Below are 13,718 nucleotides of genomic sequence, written 5' to 3' on the forward strand. Positions count from 1 at the left end.
CCGTAACACAACTGATCTCTTGGAACCTGACGAACTCCTCGTTGCATTAGAGCCAGTCTCAATACCAGAAATTTGGCTGCTCTTGCTGTGTTCCCCTGTGGATTGATCACCCCCGATATTTTCCAAAACAGCATACTTGTTTGAAGTGGGGATAGCCACAGAAGACTCCTGCACTAGCTGCCTCCTCTTATCTTTCCTGGAGTTAACCCATCTACCTGACATTTTGTGACTTTCCCCCCTTCCTTTTACCACCATCCATCACATACTGTTGCAAATTCCTCATTGCCTCTAACTGTCTTTCCAACCAATCCATTCAATCTGATAGGATTCTCAACCAACAGCATTTATTGCAAATATAATCTGCAGTAACCTTTAAACTCCCACATATGACAAGAAGCACATATCACTACTAAAGGCTATTTTTGCTCCTTCACAATCTACAGACCCTGAAAATAACAGTCTTATTCCTCTACAAAACACTGCCCCATGTTAAATTAATAGTTATGGCTTATATTTTAAGTTTAATCAAGAGACATATTCCAAAAATCATATAATCAAGAAAGAACCCACACACTTAAAACAATTCACTTATTTGTTTCTGCGCTGTGAACTTTGCCCAAACAATTCCTCCAAGATCAGTTGTGAATTTCACTGTTTGTTAATTTTCCCAGACACACTCCGATGTCCAGCAATACATGAATTCAAACAGCAAAGGTAGTAACTGTGCAGGTTCACTATGTCAGTTACTTTCTTTCTCTGTCTCTCTCTCTCTCTCCTGCACTGACCTCACCATGTGTTTCCTTTGTCTGTTCTTCTCTCTTTTAAAACTGCTGGTAGTTTGACTTTTTTTTCCTCCAAAATTCCAAAACAATGCAATAGCATATAAAACAGTAATTGCTGCTCCTGGAATTCGAGGAAATCACCTCCAACACCTAAAATACCTAAAAAAAAAGAGCAACCGTTACAGCCAGACATTTTTCCCGTCCTCCATCTTGGATTACCCAGAATCCCTCTCAGAAGTCTATGCCTAGTGCTTTTGCTTGGTTTTTAGGGTTAGTAACTCTAATGGCTCTTCACATGTTAGGACTGGAAAAAAATAACTTTTAAATCATATCATGTTTCCCTTTAATAACTTTTTTTAAAAAAGCTAATCCATAGTATAGTTTTTATTTAATAACCCAGAATATGACGTGCACACTCAACTGAACGATGTGTGTCAAGAGTGTAGTGCTGGATAAGCACAGCAGGTCAGGCAGCATCCGAGCAGGAAAATCGACACTTGAAACATGGATTTTCCTGCTCCTCGAATGCTGTTTGACCTGCTGCGCTTTTCCAGTACCACACTCTTGACTCTAATCTCCAGCATCTGCAGTAGATTTCACCTGAATGATATGTGTGCTAGTGGATCTATAAAAGACTTATACATACACATCTCAGAATGTAAAATCAAGAGATTCACAGCATTTCAGATATCAAGGAGAGTAGTCTAAATGCAGCAAACAGCTGATTCTTGCCGTAACTGAACTGGTAACACAGCAGACAAGTCTGCACAAATCACTTTTCATGACAGAAAAAGTATTAACATACAAAAAGAAGTGATTATACTACATAAAAATTTCCTTTGATGACTGACATGCAGTAAGATGATAACAAAGGATAAACGCACCATGGAATTCAATTACTTTTTGGAAAGGCATCACAACAGTGGTTTTTCCCTGTTAAATGCAGAAATAACTGAAACCACAATGTTAAAAAGGAAAAGCCCTTTACCTAAATGTGGTAAAAACTGGAAAAACTTGATCTAGGACTCAGGTATAATAACTGAAACATATCATATTTCTTGTAGGTGTCATGACCAAAAGGCATACAGCTGTTATTCCTTCTTTGCAATAAAAACAGCACCTCTTCAAACCAGGGAGAAGATATCATTTAATTTCAAACACAAATCATCTAGAACCCAAAGTAACTTTTTACTTTAAACATGTCAAGACATGAATGTTTCGCATTGCTAATGTTGGATAGGTATTCTCCCACATTGAGTTATTATTTATGAAGTTATGTTTTGTTCTGAATTCTTACTATTTTTGTGGTAGACAGAAGGTGAGAGATCACATTGCACTACCATTAAGCATCATTAAACACAGCACCAAAGTACTTATAAAACACTGTTGACTCAATGAGTTTCTAAACCATACCAGACACAGACTCTCTTTGCAGCTGATACATGTTTTACAACGTTGATAACCAGAAGGAAGTTTCAACTGCAGCAAACTCTGAAGTTCCTTACTTACAGCAGAGACTGGTCAACTCTAGCTTCGTTTTGTTGGCATTTTTCTTTTAAATTAAAACATAATTACAAAAAGGTATTTGATGATATGCAAAACTCATCTGAGCTATGCAGTGAAAGGCTTTATGAAAATGAAATTGAAATATTACATTATCAGAAAATGCCAGTTATCCATTGTATTGATATGACATTTGCACTCTGCTTCATATACTTATTGGTAAATTGCCAACCAAGTAATGAAACAACAGAACTCAATTCTAAAACATTAGCTTAAAGTTCAAAACTCAATATTATTTAATTAGTCAATTTATATCCCCTATTTTTTTAGAATTTTGAATAAAGAGCTTGGAACTTGCTCATTTCTTTTGTTAGGCAATTTACTACTAAGTATATCATGTAGTGCAGGAAGAAGTAATTTACATCATCTGCAATAGGCATTACTTCTACTAACTCCAATGCTTTCCAAGCCAGCAACCTTGCTTCCACACGATAAACCGGAGTTCATCAAAATACTCCAAGTACAAGAGTCTAACTTGCACCAAGTTCAGCTTACCCATCACCCATACATTTATTGACCTGCACTGGTGCCTATTTCAGCAATGCATCATTTTAAAATTCTCAAATTATGTTTCCAAGTCCTTATGGCTTTGATGCACCCTATTTTTGGAACATCTACAATATGAAGGTCAACACACTCCTCCAAATCTGATCTCTGGAATATCCACAATTGAAATTGCTTCTCAACTGAAAAAACAAACTTTTAGTGCCAATTCTGTACCTAGAGTCAAAACCCCCCATCAATTTTAGAGTAACAGTCCTTCAAAAGACTCTTTCTGAAGTCTGGTGATACTTAATTTGTCTAAGTAGTTACAAGAGTATAGGCAGATGCGATTTGTAAACTAAATATTAGAAAATCTAAGGTAATCCACACTCTACGGCAGAACTTGCCATTGGGATAAACAGATTTCACCAATACACAGTGACCTAGGTTATCTTCTGGAATAGTGTTATGAGATCCTTTATACCCACTCAGACATGCAAATAGAATCTGTTTAATACTTCATCTGAAAATACTAAATATTAATGCCTCCACACCATGAAAAATGGGTGTGAAGACCTTAAAAAAAAAGAAAGCAGTTATTTTGAATCTCACATGCAAAAACCTTTTTCAGGCAATAGATCACAGATTTGTTAATTACCACTGAATTATTTTATCACATCAGAAAAAGAATCTAAGTGTTTGAATCAATAAAAGATCACGCATAAGTTTGATGCATATTTGATATTAATTTGTTAATATTTGTTTTATCCTAAGCTACCTTGCTAGTTTGATAAGTGCACTAAATACTGTAGATACAGCAAATTTTCTAATATTTGGGACCAGGAGAATGCTGGTTGATCAAATATTCCAATAATCAAGAGGGCATGCATAACCGCAGTAAACCCTGATCAAGCAAAGCCTTGAGTTTTTTTTGAGGGATGTTGATGTCTTATGTAAAAACATCAACACACCTGCTAAAGTCAATGTAAAAATACACAAGTAACAAACAATGCGGAGGTATACAAATCACTGTTACACTTCATTTACAGCATAGAAACTCATGACATCGCAGTAGATCACAGTATTTGATGTTTATAATTTTTTCCAGTTTATCAAGAAAGCTGGTTGATGCAAAGTTTGCTGTAGTTTCTTTTAGCATTAATAATAAACCAGGGAATGAAAACTGGCAGTGCATTTAGCTAAATAAAAACAGAAAGAATTGCAGGTGCTGTAAATCAGAAACAAGACTAGAAGTTGCTGGAAATCTGTGAAAATCAGGTCTGGTGACTTCTGCAGTTCTGAGGAAGAGCTAATGGACCAGAAACATTCACTCTGATTTCTCCTCACAAATGCTGCCAGACCTGCTAAGTTTTTCATGCAACTTCTGTTTTTAAGCATGTATTTAACTAGTGTGGCACAAAATGACTTAGTTGACATATAATCAATAGTCTGCTGTGACTGAACAATTGGTTTCATGGAAAAGGTCACCAAATTCAAAATCTGGGGTCCCAACATTGAAGCTAAATGGCTACTAAATAAAGATCCAGGATACAATAAAGTGAGACAAGAGACATACAGACAAAAGAACAGGGACACTAGTAAACAATCCAAATGTTTGCAGTGATTCAAAAGTGTACATTTGGACGCATACCCTCTCCAGATTTACTTGACGCAGAATCCTTAGTGATATTTTAGATCCCTTCACAGATAATAAACGCTAAATATTGCAGATGCCAGAAATCTGAAATAAAAACAAAGCACTGGAAAAATTCAAGGTCCGGCAGTAGACTCAAGACACTTTTTTTCCCTCTCTTCACAGATGCTGCAGATCTGAATGTTTTCAGCACTTATGTTTTCATTTCTCAAACAGTTTCCTGTTGATACGATATTCTCATATTTAAATTTAAAACTACACAGCAACCAATTTTCAGCATGCACAAGTAATTAACAATGCCTTGGTGGTACAAAAGTTGAATTTGCTGAAAAGAGAGGTGTTGTTGAAGCTTTTCATCTTGGACTCATAATGAGAAAGGCAATGATGCCAATTTCAAACAATCACAAGAACAAATCAGCACCTTTTCTCCTTCAGCATTAATTGCAATTCTGGCACTCTTCCTAATGAATTCAAGGTGAAAATCCTCAATAAGATGTGTCATTTTTCAGCAATAAATAATTGCATGTCACATTTATGACTTATTTATCTGACATCAACCTTCTGTGACATTGGAGCAAAAATCTGCATATCAACAATATGGAAACCACATTGCTGGTTTGCACTGCCTGCAGCCAAACTCAAAATTAGCAAACCAGCCAACAAATGCTGTTGGCAAGAGCTACATCTTATTATTGCCAATCGATTTTTTAAAAAAACTGCTTTCAGTACCCTTGCACTTGTATTGTACTATAATGGCTGCCTCAGCACACTGGTATGCTGCTTAAAATTTCCATTTCAAACCAAGAATGTTTTAACAAGCCTTTCGTTTTTAACAAGGCATTTAACCAGAGCACCACTACATTTCTTTCAGAAAACTAGCTGGGGAAATATGCAGTTTATTAGCCGCACCAATTGTCTATATACATTTCCAAAATATACAGAATTATCCAAGACCCTGAATGTATCTATCTGTATTTTTATAAGTCACAGAGTAATGTTATTCAAAGTAGTTGTGAATTTTCATATAAAATAAATTCTAACAATGACACTTCTTCTGCAGTTGAATCATGTAATTGAAGTCAATGACTAACTGAATTGAGATAGTCTGAAACACTAATTTCTTGCACCTTCTAACAGTGACATACCAATGCTCAGCTTGTGAGAGGAGCTATCCACAGTACCTTCTGGATTTGCACATCTGACTCCAAGTGCTACAGTTAGCAATCCATAAAATACCTTTTGCGGAAAAAATTCTAAATAGTGGCAACCTGGAAAAACATTTTTTTGTTATGTTTAATGGAAGAGCGATCATGAACTCTTCCAACAAACATTCTAGAGCGATCATGAACTCTTCCAACAAACAGTAACTAGTCATTTCTAGGATTTAGTTCATAATGTAACACTCTCCTGATTTCTGCACTTAGAAAATATAATTCAATCGTGGTTTTGTTAATGCAGAGAGCATCTTTCTCAAGTTGTCAGAGCATATTTAACTGTTAATCATGACCCAATGCTACCAGCTAAATTATTACATCAAGGACACATACGATTTTGTTCGTTTAGACCTATAGCTCAAATTCAGAACTAATATCTGCAATAATTTACCACACAAAGTATGCCTAAATGTATTTAAATAAATTGTAACAATTTTGTAATCACATAAAGTGCAGAAATAATGACAATGACAAAGAAACTGAGGGGAAAGCAATGATGTGCAATTTTTTTTTTGAGTGAATACTATCACCCAAGTCCTTCAAGTCTTGAACTTCTACTTTTCCCTTATCCCAATATTCCAGTCATTTCACATACGTGGTTCAAAGTTCAAATTAAAATCATAATATAAGTTTGTTGCGAAGGTTGGTGATTTCTTCAACTGATCAATACCAGTAATTTCACTGGAAGGGCCAATAGAGCACAATAGCTTGTAAATGTCAATGAACTGATACTATTTCTTTCTGAAAGACCAACTGCTGATGAGTATTGCTACATATCCCTGTAACCTAGCATTCCCATGGCTAATTCACCTAGACTGCACATCTTTGGTCCGTGGGAGGAGACTAGAGCACCCAGAACAAAACCACTGATTCACGGGGAGAACGTGTAAACTCCATGCAGACAGACAGTCACCCAAGATTGGAATCAAATTCAGGTGCATGGCACTGTGAGGCAGGAGTGCTAACCCCTGAACCAACGTGTCGCCCATCTTATAATCTGTATTCAAAGAGGACAAAGACACTATAGCCTAGGATATCAGTTGGGATGGTGAGGTTGCAGAATACAATAAGATTAATAAGGAGAAAGTATTAGATGTTTTAGCAGGCATACCGGTGCATAAATTCCCAAGGCCTGATGAGATACATCTCAGGTTCCTATTGGAGGAAAGAGATTTCTGGGGCCATGGCAGATATATTTAATACTTCGCTAGTCATAGGTGAAATGCCAGATGACTGAACGATATCTTATAATGCTCTTTTATTTAAGAAGGGTAGCAGAGATATGCCAGGTAATTAGACCAGTTAACCAGTTAGTTAGGTAGTGAAATTATTGGAAAAAATTCTGAAGGACAAGATTAATCAACACTTGGAAAGACAGGGATAGTTAGCATGGATTTGTTAGAGGGAGATCACGTCAGAGTAATTTAATTGAGTTTATTGAAATGTGACTAAATATAAGAGGGTAGTGCAGTTGATGTGGTTTCCATGCACTTCACCAAGACCTTGGCAAGGTGCAAACTAGATCAAAATTAAAGGAGGCAAAGGGTGATAGGACAGCAGTGACTTTGTAAATGGAAGTTTGTACACAGTGGCATACCACTGGGATTGGTGCTGGGACCCTTGTTGTTACATACATTAACAACTTGGATGTCAATGTGGAAGGTTTAATTAGTAAGCTTGCTCTTGACACAAAATTTAGAGGTGTTATTGACAGTGAAGAGGATAGTTTCAGGCTACAGTCTTCTATTGATCAACTGGTAAACTGGGCAGATGGAACTTAATGTGAGGTGATGCATTTTGGGATGTCTAAGAAGGGAAGAACATACACAGTAAATGGTAAGTTTGGACAGAGTACTGAGGAATAAAAGGTCCTTGGTGTCCAAGTTGATAGATCCCTGAAAATGTCAGACATAGTGATTGAAGGCAGCATATGGGATGCTTGCCTTCATTAGTCAGGATGTGGAATATAGGAGAAAGTAATTCTTGTCACCAATTTTATAAAATATTGGTTAGACCACAGATGGATTATTGTATGCAGTTCTAATCAGCACACCTTCGGAAGGACACAATTGCACTGGAAATGGTGCAGACGGTATTCACCAGGATGAAAAATCTTAATTATAAGGAGAGGCTGTATAGGCTGGGTTTGTTTTCCTTGGTGCAGAGGAGGTTGAAGGGGTGTCTGACTGAGGTTTACAAAGTTATTAAAGGCATAGACAGTAGATCGAGAAGCTCTTCCCTTGGCAGACATGCCTCAGACCAGAGGGCATAGGTTTAAGATGAGGAGCAAGTGTTTCAGACGAGATCTGAGAATAACCTTTTTCCCCCAGAGGGTGGTAGATACATGTAGCATACAATCTGAAAGGGAATGAAGGCTGGAATTCTCACAACATTTAAGAATCATCTGGATGAGTACATAAAATGCCAGGCCATAGTGGGTTAGGCCAAGTAAGTGGGATTAGAATAGTTTGGTGTTTATTGGTTAGCATAGACATGGTGGGCTAAAGGGCATGTGGGTATGCCATATGACTCTATATCTATCTATTCAACTCAAATTCACTGCCTTGTAGGTCAGTTAGATTTCAGCTTTTGACTCCTTTTGAAGCAGTTTCATCTTTTTATTGGCTAAAATTATGGCACATTTAGATGGAAAATCTTCCAATATAAATTTTGGCAAACCCTATTGCCACGTTAAAAAGTATTATCTGATACCATACTTATGTTGCACTAATTGCAACATCATGAGAAGCAACACAAATGCAATTTACAAAACAATTTTAATCTGGTTAATAGAGCACTGACCATGACCTCAGTAATCCTAAAACTTGATATAAATGTGGATATTGATGAGAGTACTTGGTTGTCAACATACAATTGTCACTTATGGGATACTGGTTAAAAGTGGTTAAGCAGGTTTGAATTACACATGTTGGAGCAGAAGCAAGGGCCTGCTAATATCATTGTATGTACCTATTTGATACTGAAAATAACAAATAACCAAAAATACTTATCTATTTTGGATTTTTTTTTGCTTTTATATCGTTCTCTTTGAATCACCATAATATTTAGAAATTAGTTTCTTCAGATCCATTATGTATTAACTTGTGGGTATGTAAATAATTACCTAGGGTTAAAATAATCACGCATGCATACCAAGCACGAAATGATATAACTTAAAAAAAAAATATTCAACGGGATACTTTGCATCAGTCTTCACAGTGGAAGACATGAGTAATATCCCAACAATTAAAGGGAGTCAGGGGGCTGAGTTGAGTATGGTTGCCATTACAAAACAGAAAGTGCTAGAAAAGCTAAAAGGTCTTAAAATTGATAAATCTCCTGGCCTCGATGGGCTACATTCTAGAGTTCTGACGGAGGTGGGTGAGGAAATAGCAGAGGCGTTGGTTGAGATCTTTCAAAAGTCACTGGAGTCAGGGAAAGTCCCGGATGATTGGAAGATCGCTGTTGTAATCCCCTTGTTCAAGAAAGGATCAAGACAGAAGATGGAAAATTATAGGCCAATTAGCCTAACCTTGGTTTTTGGTAAAATTCTAGAATCCATCATAAAGGATGAGGTTTCTAAATTCTTGGAAGAGCAGGGTCAGATTAGAACAAGTCAACATGGATTTAGTAAGGGGAGGTCGTGCCTGACAAACCTGTTGGAGTTCTTTGAAGAGGTGACAAGTAGGTTAGACCGGGGAAACCCGGTGGATGTGGTCTACCTAGACTTCCAAAAGGCCTTTGATAAGGTGCCACACAGGAGGCTGCTGAGCAAGGTGAGGGCCCATGGTGGAATAAAAAAGATCTTGGCAGATGAAATTTATTGCATAAAAGTGTCTGTTTTTGAAGTTTGTTCACCTCACCAAAACAATGAGAAGCTGTATGAAATGAGAAAGCTCTGAAAGGGGTGTGCAGGTACAGAAGAACTTGTGTGTTGGGTGTCTGCATAAATGATGGAAGATGACAGGGCAGATTGAGAAAGTGCTTAGTATGGCATGTGGGGTCCTGGACTTTATAAATAGGGATATAGAATTAAAAAAGCAAGAAAGCTGTGCTGAGCAGTTGATAAGTCATTGGTTTGGTCTTCTCTGAAATATTGTGCCCAATTCTAGCTGCCAGATTGTAGGAAGGATGTGAATGATTTAAAACTGGTTGACTTAGATAATGGCACTCTTACTAGTCAATACTGTGTCCAGTTTTGGTCCCCACACCTCAGGAAGGACATACTGGCACTGGAGCGTGTCCAGTGGAGATTCACACGGATGATCCCTGGAATGGTAGGCCTAACATATGAGGAATGGCTAAGGATCCTGGGATTGTATTCATTAGAGTTTAGAAGATTAAGGGGAGATCTAATACAAACTTACAAGATAATACATGGCTTGGAGAGGGTGGACGCTAGGAAATTGTTTCCGTTAGGTGAAGAGACTAGGACCCGTAGACACGGCCTTAGAATTAGAGAGGGTAAATTCGGAAGAGAAATGTGGAGACATTTCTTCAGCCAGAGAGTGGTGAGCCTGGGGACTTCATTGCCGCAGAGTGCAGTGGAGGCTGGGACGCTAAATGTCTTCAAGGCAGAAATTGATAAATTCTTGATGTCACAAGGAATTAAGAGGTACGGGGAGAATGCGGGTAAGTGGAGTTGAAATGCCCAGCCATGATTGAATGGCAGAGTGGACTCGATGGGCCGAATGGCCTTACTTCCGCTCCTATGTCTTATACTGCTTTTTTAAAAAAGACTACAACGTACCTTTTAAAGGTTTCTCCAGGATTTCTGTCACATTCGCCTGCCTGCAGCACGCTGTGAACTGCTGGTTCTCGCAGTTTCTCTTCATATCCCTGGACCAAACTGCTGTTGCGAATTTGGGAGACGAGGCTTTGTATGAAGTTGCTAACACACAGTGTGTCTGCATCCTGAGCTTTACAGAAGTGAAAGGCGAGTGCCTGGCGATGCAACCCCCGCTGCATTACCTGCGGGCAAGTGGGCCAAATCAACTCTGTGCACAGTGCTGTCTTACCGCTGCCGGGACCCCCAACGATCAAAATACCCCCGATGCCTCCAACGTTTTTCCCAGGGACACCACCATTCCCGTTAGGATTGGAGATCCCAAACATTTTACCACTGTTCTTTTCTTGAAGACAATAATGGAGTTTATGGAAAACCCACTCCCGACAGAAAAATCTCTTTCCTTGTAATAAACTCTGAGACATTTTTGTATGCAGTGATGATGTCCTTTGCGATGTTATTAATGCTTTACTGCATATGCAGAGGTGAACAGTTGCCAAATATAAAAAGAATCTCAAGCTAAAAAATCATGCTAAGAATTGTTATCTTCTGAAAAGACCACAGCGTATCTTACTACTCCGTGCAGTTAAACACCTGTAGCGAAATTTGAGCCATTTTCTTCCGTTTTTGTTATCCTTTTGTTTGTCAGTTACAGATCTAACAAGTATTTGCATTATTTGTCAAATATTGTCCGCACAGTACTGAGTAATACAATATCCATCCATTATATTTTTATTCCATCGTCGCTCGCCCGTTTAATTTTCTTATTTTTCTATAGATCCAAAATCGATTAATATTGTCATTCTCCTTGTTACCATTATCTTCACCATAGATCCATCCAAGTTATTTAATCTGCAAATTTACGGCAGCTGTCCACGATCTACACATCGTGGTCCTCACATCGTTAATCCAGCGCCACAAAGGTTCTTGGGGATGATACGAGGTGTAAATGGTGTCGGCCTGCTATCCTCCCCACTCGCTCGCCAAGTTACGTTCCGGGTTCACATGTCTGGTAAACGCCAGCAACGAACTGCAGGATCCCGGACCAAATGCTCCCCCTTCATCTCCTCCTCCTAGTTCAGCGTGCAGCCGAGCAGACTGAAATCCTGAGCTTGGATAAGGGCAGTCCAGTTGCAGCCTCTGTATAAACAGAAAACCACTCGGGGGAGTGAATCCATCAACAGTTAAAATAAAAGCTGCTGGGCAGACACTTGTCCTGACTTAACCCCGCTCCCCGAGCCGGGCTGGCCCCGCTCCCCCCGAGCCGGGCTGGCCCCGCTCCCCCCTCTCTATCACTTACTAGGGGCCGCGGGTAGTTCCCGTCTTTCTGGATCCTGGTCGCCCTCCTGAACCTAAACTCAGTGTCTGACTAAAATTATCTCCATAAAACCCGGAGATCCGCGCTGCCACCCCGGGGCTCGGTGTCTCTCGCTCTCTCTGACCGGAGCCCCCGGGGCTCGGTGTCTCTCTCTCTCTCTGACCGGAGCCCCCGGGGCTCGGTGTCTCTCTCTCTCTCTCTGACCGGAGCCCCCGCGGCTCGGTCTCTCTCTCTCTCTGACCGGAGCCCCCGGGGCTCGGTGTCTCTCTCTCTCTCTCTGACCGGAGCCCCCGCGGCTCGGTTCTCTCTCTCCTCTGACCGGAGCCCCCGCGGCTCGGTCTCTCTCTCTCTCTGACCGGAGCCCCCGCGGCTCGGTCTCTCTCTCTCTCTGACCGGAGCCCCCGCGGCTCGGTCTCTCTCTCTCTCTGACCGGAGCCCCCGCGGCTCGGTCTCTCTCTCTCTCTGACCGGAGCCCCCGCGGCTCGGTCTCTCTCTCTCTCTGACCGGAGCCCCCGCGGCTCGGTCTCTCTCTCTCTCTGACCGGAGCCCCCGCGGCTCGGTCTCTCTCTCTCTCTGACCGGAGCCCCCGCGGCTCGGTCTCTCTCTCTCTCTGACCGGAGCCCCCGCGGCTCGGTCTCTCTCTCTCTCTGACCGGAGCCCCCGCGGCTCGGTCTCTCTCTCTCTCTGACCGGAGCCCCCGCGGCTCGGTCTCTCTCTCTCTCTGACCGGAGCCCCCGCGGCTCGGTCTCTCTCTCTCTCTGACCGGAGCCCCCGCGGCTCGGTCTCTCTCTCTCTCTCTCTCCCTCTCTCTCTCTGACCGGAGCCCCCGGGGGTCGGTCTCTCTCTCTCTAACCGGAGCCCTCGGTGTCTCTCTCTCCCTCTCTCTGACCGGAGCCCCCGGGCTCGGTATGTGTGTGTAACCGGAGCCCCCGGTCGGGGTATGTGTGTGACTGTTTGACCGCACTGACACCCTCCGCCGGCGACAGTTAAAGAAGCGCACAGAGCCGCTCGCGCTCCTACCGTCTGCCTCGCGCAGCAGCCGTTCAACTCAAACTGTAAAGGCTGCGCGAGCCAGTAATGCCACCCTCCAGCCCGCGTACAAACCCCCGCCCACCGCACGGCACTCTGGGATTTGCAGTCCTAACCTCGCCAACACCTTTCCCAGGTGGATGCAGACCTCAGTGGAGCAGTCGGCCCAATACAAAGACCACCCGTCGAGCTCTGGAGCGCGTGACGTTTTGTGGGAGTTGTAATACCACGCAATCGACTTTGATGGGATCCGGTGAAAGTCTAAAGGGGCTGGCGCGAAGGCTTGATTCTATTGGAGACTACAACTCCCGGGGTGCATCGCCACACCGGCGCAGACAGATATCTGTGTTCGAGGTTTTCATTTAGGAATGGGAAAATATAGTTATTGACAAAAAATAAATTAGAGTCGTTGTCTGTCGGAAAGCAAACAGAAAGTAAAACTTTCATTAGTTAAAATAATTGCGTGTAACTGAACTGTTTGAAATAATATACCTGAAAATGGGACAAGATAAATAGAACTGAAAATGTGTTGCTGGAAAAGCGCAGCAGGTCAGGCAGCATCCAAGGAGCAGGAGAATCGACGTTTCGGGTATAAGCCCTTCAGGAATAAGGAAAGTGTGCCCAGCAGGCTAAGATAAAAGGTAGGGAGGAGGGACTTGGGGCAGGGGCTCTCTCTTCCTCCCTCTACAAGCTCTTACAAGATAAATAGAAGCCGGGCTGAAATTAAAACAGGCTCTGTTCCTGATGAAGGGCTTTTGCTCGAAACATCAATTTTCCTGCTCCTTGGATGCTGCCTGACCTGCTGTGCTTTTCCAGCACCACTCTATTCTAAATGCTGGAGGTCACAGTGGTCAGGCAGCATCCATGGAGAGAAAACAAGCTAAAGTTT

The 13,718-nt window shown here is 41.4% G+C and overlaps 1 protein-coding gene across 3 annotated transcripts in view; it reads right to left on the reverse strand.

Annotated features, from left to right (window-relative positions):
- ankrd50 (ankyrin repeat domain 50) overlaps positions 1-13,031 on the reverse strand; it is a 78,387-nt gene extending 65,356 nt beyond the window's left edge. Inside the window, exons 1-2 of one of the 3 annotated variants that reach the window (XM_043674086.1) lie at positions 12,946-13,031; positions 10,447-11,622 (exon numbers count right to left, since the gene is read on the reverse strand). In XM_043674086.1, the coding sequence (XP_043530021.1) occupies positions 10,447-10,907 (461 nt within the window). In that variant the 5' untranslated portion in view covers positions 10,908-11,622; positions 12,946-13,031. Of the gene's footprint in view, positions 1-10,446; positions 11,623-11,782; positions 11,966-12,820; positions 12,923-12,945 lie in introns of those variants that run through there. The other 2 variants (XM_043674084.1, XM_043674085.1) reach the window with 2 other exon arrangements.
- Positions 13,032-13,718: the final 687 nt, after the last annotated feature.

Source organism: Chiloscyllium plagiosum, chromosome 32 (assembly GCF_004010195.1).
Source record: "Chiloscyllium plagiosum isolate BGI_BamShark_2017 chromosome 32, ASM401019v2, whole genome shotgun sequence".
NCBI lineage: Eukaryota > Metazoa > Chordata > Chondrichthyes > Orectolobiformes > Hemiscylliidae > Chiloscyllium > Chiloscyllium plagiosum.